The 13,701-nt window shown below is 30.5% G+C and overlaps 1 protein-coding gene and 1 long non-coding RNA gene across 2 annotated transcripts; one reads left to right on the top strand and one right to left on the bottom strand.

Annotated features, from left to right (window-relative positions):
- The first annotated feature begins 7,556 nt into the window (after positions 1–7,556).
- LOC121175042 (uncharacterized) lies at positions 7,557–9,042 on the top strand. The gene is made up of 2 exons (XR_005891955.1): positions 7,557–8,221; positions 8,324–9,042. It is a non-coding gene; the product is annotated as an uncharacterized lncRNA (long non-coding RNA).
- Positions 8,951–12,972, bottom strand: LOC100780845 (26S proteasome non-ATPase regulatory subunit 11 homolog). Its single transcript, XM_014776234.3, has 2 exons — positions 12,728–12,972; positions 8,951–10,417 (listed from the first exon to the last, which is right to left on the bottom strand). Exon 2 carries the CDS (start codon positions 10,394–10,396, stop codon positions 9,128–9,130), a length of 1,269 nt encoding a protein of 422 aa, XP_014631720.1. The 5' UTR covers positions 10,397–10,417; positions 12,728–12,972; the 3' UTR covers positions 8,951–9,127.
- Positions 12,973–13,701: the final 729 nt, after the last annotated feature.

Here is a 13,701-nt window from a genome sequence, read left to right as displayed (position 1 = left end):
GGAAAAGGGAATGAGAGCAGCAGCTTGTGGGGTATAAATAGAAGAAGCCAATGTGCATGAACGTGTGCTTCGGAAAAAAAAAATGGAAAAAGTATGGGCGGCACTTGACATTAAAACGTACCAGAAAAAAGTGTTTTTGGTGACTGAAATTACGAAAGTGACCTAATCCGTCACGTGTAATTACGTGTTTGAACCGTGATGAATCTTGACCGTTTATCTACGAATCGTGGAACCGCTCGTGAACTAACACGTAGTATAGTGAAAATTACAGGTTGGGGCTAAATTAAAATTCCTCTTGATTTCGCCGTTGATTTCTGTAAAATATTTGGATTTGGGTCCTTGTTAGTTATACTCCCTCCTTTTTAATTATATATAATTATAAAATACTCTTAACTAATTTATATTTCTTGAAAAAATAATTATTACATTAAATTTATCAATTATTTATATTATAATTTTTAAAATTATTTTTTTTATTCACTTATTTATTTCTCATTAATATTTTAAAAAATAATTTAATAAAAATATAAAAAAAAATAATTAATACATCTAACAATTAAAAAAACATCTTATAACAAGACAAACGAAATTCTAAAGAAAATCTTGTAATTAAACATAAGGGAGTAATATTGTATTATAAAAGAATGAAAAAAATGATTATATAATAATAGTGTATAAAATCTTACATCATTCAATCATATAAAATAAATTTATTAATTTCTATGATAATTATTTTAAATATTATTAAAAATGATTTATGATTGAACAATAAGATAAAAATATTTTACAATATCGTGTATTAAACTCAAAAAGAATTAATATGTTTTGTTATTATATTTGTGTAAAATTTATTAATCTTGTCTTTATATAATTTTCTCTTGCAATATGATGTTATTGTATCAATAAAAAAACATTAGAATAATTCTAATACATATTCAAAATAGATTTGAACAAAGGGGGAATAAAGGGGATGGGAATAGGATTCACCCGACACCCGTCCAAAATTGAAAATTCCAATTGAACTATAGATGACTTTTGCATATTAGAATAATGGCATGCTCATGAGCTTGAGTCTTGATTCTGTTGGCTACTCAATCATCACTCTTCTCTCCGTTTCATATCATATTTGTCATTTTTTAAATAAAAAAAATTCTTAATTATTTTTTAATAATATTAATGTTTAATCTAAATTCTTAAATACATTTATGACTACATGAATTATAGTTATATAATTATCCAAGAAATATTTATATAATTAATTTATATTATTTAAAAGAATATAAAAAGAGAGCATAATTTATTTAGTTTTGCTGTGTTGAGCAATAATGACAAGTTTGCTAGTTAAGGGCGGTTTGACATTGATGGGCAAGTGGCGACGGAATTTCATTCTCTCAAAATGGTGAAAGGACAAATCCACAACTTGCACCAACTCATCCCAAACAGGGAGTAGAAAGGGAGATGAACAAAATATATCACCCTTTTTCTAGAACAACATACTTTTTATAAGAAATCATTTTATTTAACTTACTAAAATTTGTAATATGATACGGACAATTTTATATTTAAAATTTAAGTTTTGTTTTCCTGAATCACTCTTTAATATATCATGCCTCCTTTGAAAAATAATTATAAAAAATATTTTTTAAAAAGTACCCAGAAGATGACATTTATTATTATCATTATTATTCCATATATAATTTTAAAATTTTTAAAACTATTGTCTCGATGGTTATTTATAAAATAAAGTATAATTTTCCAAATTTATTATTTTCACTATTATAATATAAAAATTATTATCTGTACAAAAATGGGATAAATGTGGAAGGTCATATTTTTATCATTATATTTTTGAAATAGTGTTTCAGGTTTCATTCAGTTTGACCATATTTTTTAGTTTCATTTTCTATAAATAGTTTTCATCTTTAATTTTTCATGATTAAGAAAATATGTCTACTGCATTAATTTTTTTATTAAAAAAATCTATTAACTACATATTAATTAATTAGTAAAAAAATAAGAAAAATAAATGCTAATTAACCATAGGGGGATCTTTGAAATAAAAACAAACATTAACTAAATTTCTTAATTTTGTGAAGCTAGTACAAAGATCTTATATATAGAGCAAGAGGTAATTATTATTTTGGGATTATTTTTAAAAATATTGGGACCTCAATTTGCTAATAGGAAAAGGCGAACTCAATCTAAGAAGTGGTTTTAATTGTCCAGTAATATTCTCGTATCCTTATGACGGAGAGTCCAAGAAATTGATTTATGGTATTTGTTGTTTATATATAGGGGGAAATCGTTAAATCATTAAGGGCATAAAAAGTTAACGTAGTAAATAATTTGGAGGTGGTTTCATTAAAAAAAAAAAAATTATTGATTTGTTTGAGATGAATTATGACAATGTGTCTAAGATAGAATGTAGTTTGTCCGAAGGTGGAGCAGTGATTGGGTTTGAGTTCTTGATGGGTATTGACTTCGGGGTGCTTCAATGTTTAAAGTATGAGATCTTACGAGTTTAGTCATGTTGCAATGAGATTGAGACGCCAAGAAAAATGAGTGTGTATCTGAAAAAAAAAATACTTTGACACTCTAGTTGGTATGAATTCCACCACAATAATAATATATATTAAAGTATTATCTATTATAGTGATATTAGTGGTATGAATAAGAATCAATGGAGGTTAGATTCTCTAATACAAGACCAAACACTCTTATGGGTAATGATATCCTATTTAAGTGTAGCAACATAGGAGTTTTACTTCTTACCAATGTTTATGAGTGTGCATTAGTGTTTTTATTGCATTTGTTGACTTTAGTCAACACTTACGACCAGTGATGGATGTACATCAGTAGTTATAGGGTAATTGCCGCCACAAAGTTCATTTTTTACTTAAATATATTAAATGATTATTGTTTTGGTCTCCATAAAAAATAGGCGTTAGCTTCCATAAAATATTTTAAAAAAATACAAAAATTATAAATGATAAAAGAGAAAATAAATTGATACTAATTTTATCCATTCTACTCTTTTTAATTTGTAGACACTTAAGCATTTTGATTTTTTTTGGTTATGAGATTGTATATTTTATGAAAGCTTATAATATTTTTTGCCTATGAAAATATGATCGACTTTTTTTTTTGCCCCTACTAAAAAAAATTCTGGATCTACCAATGCTTATGACTTTAGTCTAGCCCAATACTTACCTTGAAGGTTATTATTTGAACCAAAGTTAAATTCAAATTGCAATCAAGTAATTGAATACGAATGATTAATGTACTGAAATTAAAATTAAATTGTTCAAGTTCTTACTGAATTCAGTCTTTGGTGGAAACAATTCTTAGTTAGACTTTACTTACCTCCTGAACGAACTCTAGATTAGTCTAAACTCCTTCCTCCTGATGAACCACAGGGTTAAGAAAAATAAAATAAAAAAATTAGAGCACCTATAAAAAAAAATGAGTATGATATTTATTACCCTTAAATAAAATTCAAAAAAATGTGTAACAAAATTTTAGTGTCTACTTGGAAATTTTCTAAGTGTTGGAAAATACATTTTCATTGGCAATATTTCAAATTCTCAAAAAAGTAATAACTCATATTAATTGGACTTGATTTTGTTGTGCATGTGAGAGGGTAAAAATATTGGAAAAATTTCACAAATGAGTCACAAGCACACCACATAAATAAGCTTAACTCTACCCTTCAACTCACAACTTTAAAAATTAGATTTACAGGTTTTTCTCTCAACTTATTCTTTCATATTTAATATGAGATTCCACCTCATTCTTTAATACTTTTTAAAATCAAGGATTTACTATTCTTTTAATCCTTGAACTTTTTAGGATATATGTTTGTAGTCTTTGAACTTTTTTTTTCTCCTTCTTATTATTAAAAGTAAGGGAAACAAAAGTTAAGAAACATTCGTCATTAAAAAAAAAACTAAAAATAAAGTTCCTAAAAAGTATAGGGACTACCATTGAGCTCAAGATATTTTCTCTTTCTCCTTCCCCCAAATAACTTCCACCTTCTTCCATTTTAAATAGGACTGTGTAAGAAATAGAAGTTTAAACAAAACAAAAAATCAAATCAAACCAAATCTAGAATGACCAAATCATTTAGAATATTTTTTTAAACCCAAACCTAATTATTATTTGAATTTGGACATGTACCATTTCTTCTAATTGTTTTTGAAACATGGCATCCCAAGCACCATTTTGACCAACATCCTCTATCTCTTTTATTGAAGATCTCATAAAGGATATAAGTGAGAGATAATTCTCACCTTATAAATTAATTTTTTTTATGATTGAGTTAGATGCAAAGAGAAATTCTAATATTTATGGTGAATGATTTAATTAACTTTTATATATAAAGACCTAATTAAGAATGTAGTATACACGTATAAAGACCAAAATATGTGTTAAACCAATTTTTTTATATAGTTAATACATATAAATTAAATTTATAAAACTTAGTTTTAATTATTATCAAATACTATTTTTGTCTACATGATAAAGTTATAATAAAAGATGAAATCGCAATCCACGAAAGAGTAGGAGGGTACGAAGATACAAAAGCAAGCGCATCATAGTTTTTCGTTCTATGTTTTCTTCTGCGAATACAAAGCATGTCCATTCATAAAACAATAATAAATGAAGTAATTGGTGCCATCTGTTACGGAACAAGAACATTTAAACAATATTTACTATAGTTGGCAGTCACAATCTCCATCATACAAATTTCACATTCTCGATTACAAAAGTACAAATTAAATCAAAGAGTGGTAAACTGAGTATGACGAGAAATTGTATTTTTTATACATCTTCTGAAAAAATTATACATTAAAAATAGATTAAAAAGAAAAAATATAGTATTATAAAACATTATATAAATCTATTGTGTTATATATATATATATATATATATATATATATATTAATACCACATTCTTTTATACAACATCTTATCATAAGCTATCATAATATATTACACTAACAATATATATCTATTAAACTTTAAATAATATAATAACTCAAATAAAAGAGATAAAAAAATCTGGTAAAAGTGTTTGTGCCACTATAATACAGTAATAATCACCCAATAAAATGTGGTCCAAAACCAACAAAAGCCACTGGAACTTTACTTTTAGAAAAGCATTAAAGTCATTTCAATGCCTTAACGTGACTTTTCCAATAAGTATTGTATTGGCAAATTAAAAGAAAAAAAAAAGTGAGAAGGGGGTTGAGTGGGGTGTTTCTGAAAAGGCGTTAACTTAGGGGCAATTGAGCAAAATAAAAGTGGGTTTCTTAAGGAGGAAGTAGTTGTGGTTAAAGTAATGGAGTTTGATGGGGACAAGCACCGACCCAAAGCAAAAAAAAGTTAGTAACATAGTAACATAAATACAAGCTTTATGGGGTGGTGTTAGAAAAGCAGGTTAACCCTCACTTTCTCAGTTTTGAAGGTTATTCTACCTAGCTAGCTTTGCAATATTTGTTTATTTGTAAGTTGTAACTTGCCTTTTTATTTTTTCCTGCTATCATCAGGCATTACTTAATTGTGTAAAAATGGATGACCCAGTGACCTTCTAGACACGTTAAAACCACTTGGAAATAGTTTATGCAAGTGCATACATGTGTGTCTTGTTGTATCTGACAAATCAGGGGGCGATGAATTGGAGACTAATGGGAATTCATTTTGCACTTGTTCGTTTTTAGTTGTCATATTCATTCATTCATATACATTTTCTTAGTATCCATAATGCCTCTCTGCTCTGTCTGTCCCTCAGATACGGCACGTCACATACTCATATATATATATATGTATATTGCCTTAGCCAAGCTTTAATCACAGCACCCTTACCTTCGATTTTTTCTTTTGGTTAATTACCTTTTAGTTTTATAACTTTTGTTTTAGGTATTTATAATTTAAACAACTCATTTTGATTTTTATAGTTACATCTCAACCCTTTTAGCTCTCACAATTTAAAATCATTTAACGTGGCTATATCCAGATCTTTTGTCGAAATGCTACAAAATTGAAATGTCATTTCATTCTTTTTTTAATGTGAAAGAGTAATTTCAAAATAAACAAATATATATATATATATATATATATATATATATATATCCATATTTTTTTATTTTATATAAATATTCTATTAATTTTGTTTTTAGAAGAATTTTATAGATAATTAATCAAATTTTATTTGAATTGTTCTAACTGTATAATCATCAATTATTACTGATCCTGGTAAACGGCCCCCCCCAAAAAAAAAACTAAGACAATTCTAGTTTTTAAGTGTTTTAAAACATTTTCATGTAATAGCATTAGACGATTTTAGACAATAATGAACAAAATAGTTTAAAAAATTATGATTGTGAGGATCAAAATGAAATATTAACTATAAGAAATAGAAAAATGATAATTTTTTTTATGAGTGAATGATTGGTTTGTTGGTGAAACTATGGTATACTTTTACTTTTACTGGTATTTATTGCAAATATAAGGAACAAAAATGATAATTTTTTTTATGAGTGAATGATTGGTTTGTTGGTGAAACTATGGTATACTTTTACTTTTACTGGTATTTATTGCAAATATAAGGAACAAAAATGATAATTTTTTTTATGAGTGAATGATTGGTTTGTTGGTGAAACTATGGTATACTTTTACTTTTACTGGTATTTATTGCAAATATAAGGAACAAAAATGATAATTTTTTTTATGAGTGAATGATTGGTTTGTTGGTGAAACTATGGTATACTTTTACTTTTACTGGTATTTATTGTTCTTTTTATATAAGCTGACGTTGAGAGAAAGTAAAGAATGATATCACTGGTCATGATACGGCTGAGAAATATCTTAGAAGTGTTTGAGCGTCATATGTGTAACTTTAATGTTAACACCATGCACTGTGTGGAACACATACTTGTTCCACTTGCAAAGATTTAAAGCCCGTTTTCTTTTTTAAAAAAAAACCTTTTTTTATATAATTATTTTTAAAAATTTACTGTGTCTATTAAGTTTATAAAATATCGAAGTTTGAAAAAAATATATATTTTAAGAAGTTACTTTAAATAGGTTTGAAAAAGTACTATTAAAAATAATAAGTTTCTTTTAAAATACAACACAGTTTTTTTTATAATAATCATAATAAAATAAAAATAATAGTAGTTACGTATTCTTTTTTAAAAATATTTTGATTTAATTGCAAAATTAATTTTTCCAAAGAGCTTAAACCAACTGCTTATTAATGATGCTGATTCAAGCTTTTTAATTTGTAGAAAAATTGTGGTTATATAATTTCTCTGTCCAAAATTCTGTATAATAAAGAGAAATAGAAACATAGAGTGATGTGTGAAATAAGATGATGGATGTAATGAAAGTAGATAAAGAGAAAATAATATTGGTAGAAGGTATAAAATAATTTATATTGTTATGTAATCATTGACTATCATATATTATAAGTTTGTTAATTTTTATTATAATAATTTTAAAAATTATACAAACAATAGTTTATAATAATTAAATAATAATGTAAAATTAATTTATAAGTAATCACTGAACTCAAAAAAATATTGTATGAATAAAATAATCTGATTGATAAAAAATATTAATAATGAAGGTTAAAAGTTAATTTCATTGTCAAATAATAGTTTTTTAATTGAAAAGATAGGGCCTAAGAAATATCAACCAGGGCTGACTGATGAGGTGTAACTACTAGTATATATAGAGAGAAATGCTACATACATACTATAGCAATAATAAGTATCCAAAGAAATTATGGAGTACTGATTCTTTCCGGTTTGCTCTCTAGCCTCTCTTCTGCAAAATCGCCACATAAATTACATCTAATGATTTACAACAATTGGTCAATTGATTGTAAGATTGATCAATATTAATGAAGATTGTTCAATTTAGGCTTTAGGATTTCTTGATCAATTTCCGGTAAAAATAATCAATCTTCAAGCCAGTTAATCAATTATAAAACAAATCAGCCAATCATCATTAACTGTTACATGCAACCTAGTTGTTTGTAATTTTACTAGAGACCAAATCAAAGGTTACAAGAGCCCGAGAATAAAATGGAGAAAAATGTAAGCGTAGTTAAAGCTGTTTGCAGAAAAAGCAAGGCCTGGCCCAAATCTACAGGCTTCCGTCAAGCTCAGGGTCCAATTTAGTGGTTTGCTATCCTTCACGACAACGGAACGAAAAAGTAAGTTTTTAAAACGAATAATTATATTAATAGTCAATAGACATAGCCAGGATAAATAATTATTCCTTTTTTGTTCTTCTTTTTCTCTTCCTTGCTTGTTAGAGCAACAATGAACATGTGTATGGCTCAACGGCAGCATGTGTTCTGCAAACAACTACTCCTACTTTTTAGATAATTCACTACACGTAACATTCAAATGTGGGTCACGACCAAGATGGCATCTTTGCTGGCAAGCCAGAGAGCATATTTATTCAATATGGTATGCTAAGGACCGGGTCACGCTCATAAATCAGGAGAGGCCCACTATTTATCACATTATGATCTAATAATTTCAATAAATAGATTGATAGCATGTTTTCAAAACTAGCGTAACAGAGAACAACTAGGTAACTTTTAAGACTTCAATGGAATGGTGTCTCCGGTAAAGTTCATTCACAATTGAGATAATTCCCCTCTAGTAACTTGTAAGGTTATTCTAGCAAATTACTGAACTTTTTTTTTTTTTTTTTGAAAGAGCAAATTACTCTCGAGACATTTTCGCACGTATTATTTGCTAACAAAGCAAATCTCCAAACCTAATGGTGTATTTACTGCAGTTGCATGAAACTAACAGTCACATCAACATAATATACCTGCTTAAAGCCTTGAGATTTTAACAGTTCTCCCAGTCCAAACTGTTAAAAAGACCAGATAATCTTGCAGCACACATGTATTTTTATGATACCAAGGTTAGACAAGTGGCAGTAAAACCACAAAAACATTTAAATGTTCAAAAGCCACCGGAAGAGGTTTACCACAATTAAGTTCAACAAAAATAAAAATAGAAAAAACAAATGACATGCTAGTCACCATTAAGAAGAAAACAGCAACAAGGAATGTGACATCGGAGTAAAATAACCAGAGAGCTCATGCCATTATCTTGGCAGACCTAACGTAAAGACTGTCCACGACTTTCCCAACATTGGAAATGGTCTCTAGAGTAGCAGGATATATAGCATCAGTCTTAGGATCGTCAAATATGACAAGGCATCCAGCACCTTGATCCAATGTTCCAGCAAACTTCTTGTCCAAAATCATCTGAGACAACTTCCGCTCCACATGATCCGTGGGAAGTTCAATAAGTTCAGCAATATGTGCAATCTCAACCCTTGAGAAAGGCTCGATCAACCTGCAGAGATTCTGCTCCATAAGGGTATCGTACAAGGATGAAAGGTGCCTGTGTACAATTGGGTCTTCCTCCAACTGTGCCTTGTAGTCCCTCAAAGCAATTTCAAACAAATTAAGGGACCGCTTAGAATGTGCATCAGCAACAGCTTTCATAGCATCCAAGTCAGGGCCAAGATATTGCAGGCCTGCTTTAGAAGAAATAATTCCTCCTACGTCATCAGCTTGATTCACCATGATCTTACACAGCAACATATACTTCAGGCTAAAAACAGCCTTGGGGTCATCAAGAGCATTGAATGATTCAAAAGCTTCAAAGAAATAACTATAAGCAGTTTTATAATCCTTCTCTTCAGCATGAAGTATTCCACTCTGCAGATCTATGGCACCTTGTTGAGCTGGGGGCACATATATAGCATTTGCAGCGGTTCTTGCAGCCGTGAGTGCAGCTTTTGCCTTTGGAAGGTTTCTTAATGAGAAGTGCAGCTTGCTTTCCAGCAAATCTATGTCAACAAGAAGAAGCTTGTCATCTAATCTCCTAACTTCTTTGACCAAGCCAGAGAGAAGAGTCAAAGCTTCTGAATACTCCTTACTTTCCATCAGAAGTGCTGCAAGCCTTGCCTCAACTCGCTGTCTCAGAAAGGTACGCTTTTCAGCACGAGTCCACAGCACCATTTCTTTGCAGAGTGCAATTTGTAGATCAGATGTCCCTGGAATTTTAGCAACCGAGTCAATTATTCCCCTAACAATCTTTGCAGTTTTTGCCTTAGGTATCAAGGAGAAGAATGGCCTCAACTGAGTAAGAAGGCTGCGCAGATCCTCTCCCCTATTCTCATCAGTGAGAAGCTTAGTGAGGTTTGTGATTGCTTGCTCTTTCATACGCAGAGCATCTGGTGAAGAAGAAGGATCATCAAGCACCCGATAAAGAATGGAGATGGCCTCAGATGGGTCTTTGGCCTCAGTTGCGAGAGCAAGTGAGTCAGTTGTGGCAGGTAGATAAGGGGAAGACATTGCTCCTGCTCTGAGAAACCCCTGCAAGAAAACATTTGTAAATGCAGATGAGCATTTAAAACTAGAAACTTTGCATTACCATCAATCATTGGGTGAGTGAAAATTATTATCTCATTTTGTGGCTGCTTTTCCCTCATTAAAAATTGTACACCAGTAGAAAAGGGAGACTAAAGGGAAAAAATTGATCATGTGAAAGGACAAGGGATGGCAAACCTGATAGGTTTTAGTAATTTACATTGTATGGGTTTGGAATGTTTTTAAGTTTCTGACTAAGACTTGTTGAGTTGGAAAAAAATTGCCAACCCTCAAAGCTATTCAAATTGGTCACCGTAATTAAATAGATGTCTCTTAGTCTTTATTGTTGATAGGAAAAACTCCTATCTAAAGTGAGATTATGCACAGCCACAGAATGAAAATTAGGAGAAGAGATTGTATTATTGTTGAGAAAAATAGGAAGATACCAAAATAGTGTGCTAAAGTAGTACGAACAACACTTTCTCCAAGTCAAGGAAGGAAGAATTTCCCTAAGCTTCATGCTAGAAAGTTAAAAATATACACAGAAGACCTTGTTACTCTTCAATTCCACTATTCAACAGAATACACAGACCTATTCCCTCTCTCCTCTAACTAACTCTGCCACACAATCCCCTTCTTGGGCCTTTGAGTTGTAGGGGCTTTTCAGTAATTGACCCAACTATAGTAGTCACTGGGTTAAACAAATCCCAGTCCACTAGGGTAGTTGGATCCAGATCCCTATCAGTTGTCAATGGCATATACAGTGTAGCATTGGCAACCACTACAGACATGCCCCAAAAAGAGCCACCATAGCACCACAAGTGACATTGCAGCAATAAATGTAACACAACACAGTAACTTTTGAAATACAACAACCAACTACAAAAGTCTTTCCCTGCTAGGTGGGGTTGGCCAATGGCAGTATCAGAAATAAGAAAGTTTATTAAATGCACTAAAAGAAAAAGAGAAATTCATACATCATGAAAAATCATCATAAAACAGAAAATTATTTTTCATGTTTTTCATCCCAAATTTAACAACCCACAAAAAAGAATACTAGAGAAGAGTGACCTGCCAGCACCTTAAGAAGAAATTATAAGAAAGGAATAAAAAGCTTGATGTTGGATGAAAAGAACCTTAGATTATCTCGGAACTAAACAATCTGAATCTGTCTTGATTTTAAGAAAAATCAATAATCAACAAAAATGCCTCTGCCTTGCCCCAAAATTGTAGTGTAGTGGGAGGTTTCAGAGTTCATTAACGAGTTGTTCCCCCTGTAGTGATTCCTATGTTATTTTATCTAAACAGAGCAGAATGACCCATGTGCCTCTTACAACTACATGCTCATTGACCAACTGTGATAAAGAAAAAATGGTTATAATATGCAAAAGCATGCCACTTTCACCCCAAAAGACACCATGGCATCATTATCAACAAAAACCTTAGTGCTTCCAGGAAGATCTTAGCCATTCTTCCATGGAGGAAGACATCATTGACAACCATAATTACTAAAAATTTAAATGAGACTACACTCTCTACAACAGACAAAGAACATTATCATTTGTTTTAATATAAAAATGAAGACTATAAAATCTACTTATCTCCCCTCACTTTAAATTGCCAAGATTAATTCTCATGTCCCATCTAAGTCTCCAACCACCTCTCCTCAGTCCCGCTCCCAAGAAAAAAACTATGAAGAAATTAATTACCAGAAGGGGGCCTTCGTAGCCTGCATGCAATAACCGATGCAAACTGGCTTATGGTCTAGTACAACTTACATCCTCTCATTTTGATTTTATTTTCTACTTAAGTGAACACAGAAGTAGACACAAGATCCTGAGGAGACACATCCTCACACAAGGCTCCATAAACTTCATCCTGCACAGATTCTTGTGGACATCTCTCTCCTCATGTCCAACGAATTTTATGAAAATCTCACACGAAAGGATTCAAATCCCATCTATTAAAATACACGGGAATTTAAAACATAGATTAACAGTCGCCTAGCACAGACCATGATCCCATGATGAACTGCAAAATTAACTTCAAAACCTCGATAACGAACTTCGCCAACCGGAACGTTAATCTACCTAATGAATAGATAATTGAACAGTTTGACGCAACCACGTAGACGAATAGAGAACCAAACTGGTACACACAAAAGCAGAAAACTGTGTGCTCCGTAACGCCATACACAATTCCGGGTTCAAAACATAGCATACAGAAGATGGAGGGGTAATAATTGAAAGCGATCAAATGTTAAAATCAAATCTGGAAAAGGAAAAAAGGGGGCATCAAGGAACGAAACACCGTTACCTTATCGTAGGGCACGGTAGAGTTATTTCGTTGCGGAAGCGGACAATGGGGAAATTTCGATGTTGTGCCGAATGGTTTGGGAAAAATGGAACCGAGCAAACCCTAACAAAGAGGAGAGAAGAAAAAAACGACGACGCAGGGAAGAAGCAATGTCGGTCACTGTTCACACTTTAAAAGTTTAAACGCACCGTTGCATTAGTGAGCTAAGCTGTCAAAGACTCAAAGTGAGCAATCGGGCTTTACAAAGCCCAGCATATAAAAAAAAAAAGAGTCATCTTTTAGATTTTTTTTCTGTTTATATTTATTTAAAGTTTATTTATTTTTATTTTAAAGTATGAATTTAATTAAATAGTTTTTCAAAGTGTTATCCAATTATAAATCACTAGTTTAATAACATGTGTCCTACAGGATATTAATTTAAAATAATTTCTAAATATAACTTGCTAATGTATTTTATTTAAAAAATAAATAAATGGGTATCTGTTGGTAATTTGCTACCCCTACCTCAAGCTTGGACCATTGCATCACCGATTTTGGTGTTCTCGTGTAAAAGTTCTAAAGCAACTCAGTTGTTGCTTTCGCTTGAACACTGGTTACTTTTAACTTAATTCCTTCACAAACTTGCACCATAAATTAGGTATTTTATTTTTTAATCTCATAAAATTATTTTGGTAATTTTATTCTATATAATTTGAATAATTTGTTTTTTAGTTTCCATAAAATTATTTTAGTCATTTTATTTCTTATAATTTTGATATTTTACTTTTTTGGTCTTCATAAAATATTTTTATCATTTTTATCGTTATATTTATGTAAATGACATTGACATGATGACATGTGACAGATAGGTCTATGCAAATAACATATGACATGATAATCTTATGTTTATCATGACATCTTTTAATTTTCTAACAACATAGGTTAGAAAACAAAAAAAAATGTTTTAAAGATCAAAATATCTGAAATAGTTTTAT

The sequence above is a fragment of the Glycine max genome, chromosome 6, assembly GCF_000004515.6.
Source record: "Glycine max cultivar Williams 82 chromosome 6, Glycine_max_v4.0, whole genome shotgun sequence".
Classification (NCBI taxonomy): Eukaryota; Viridiplantae; Streptophyta; class Magnoliopsida; order Fabales; family Fabaceae; genus Glycine; species Glycine max.
This window is presented reverse-complemented; position numbering and strand designations above follow the sequence as displayed.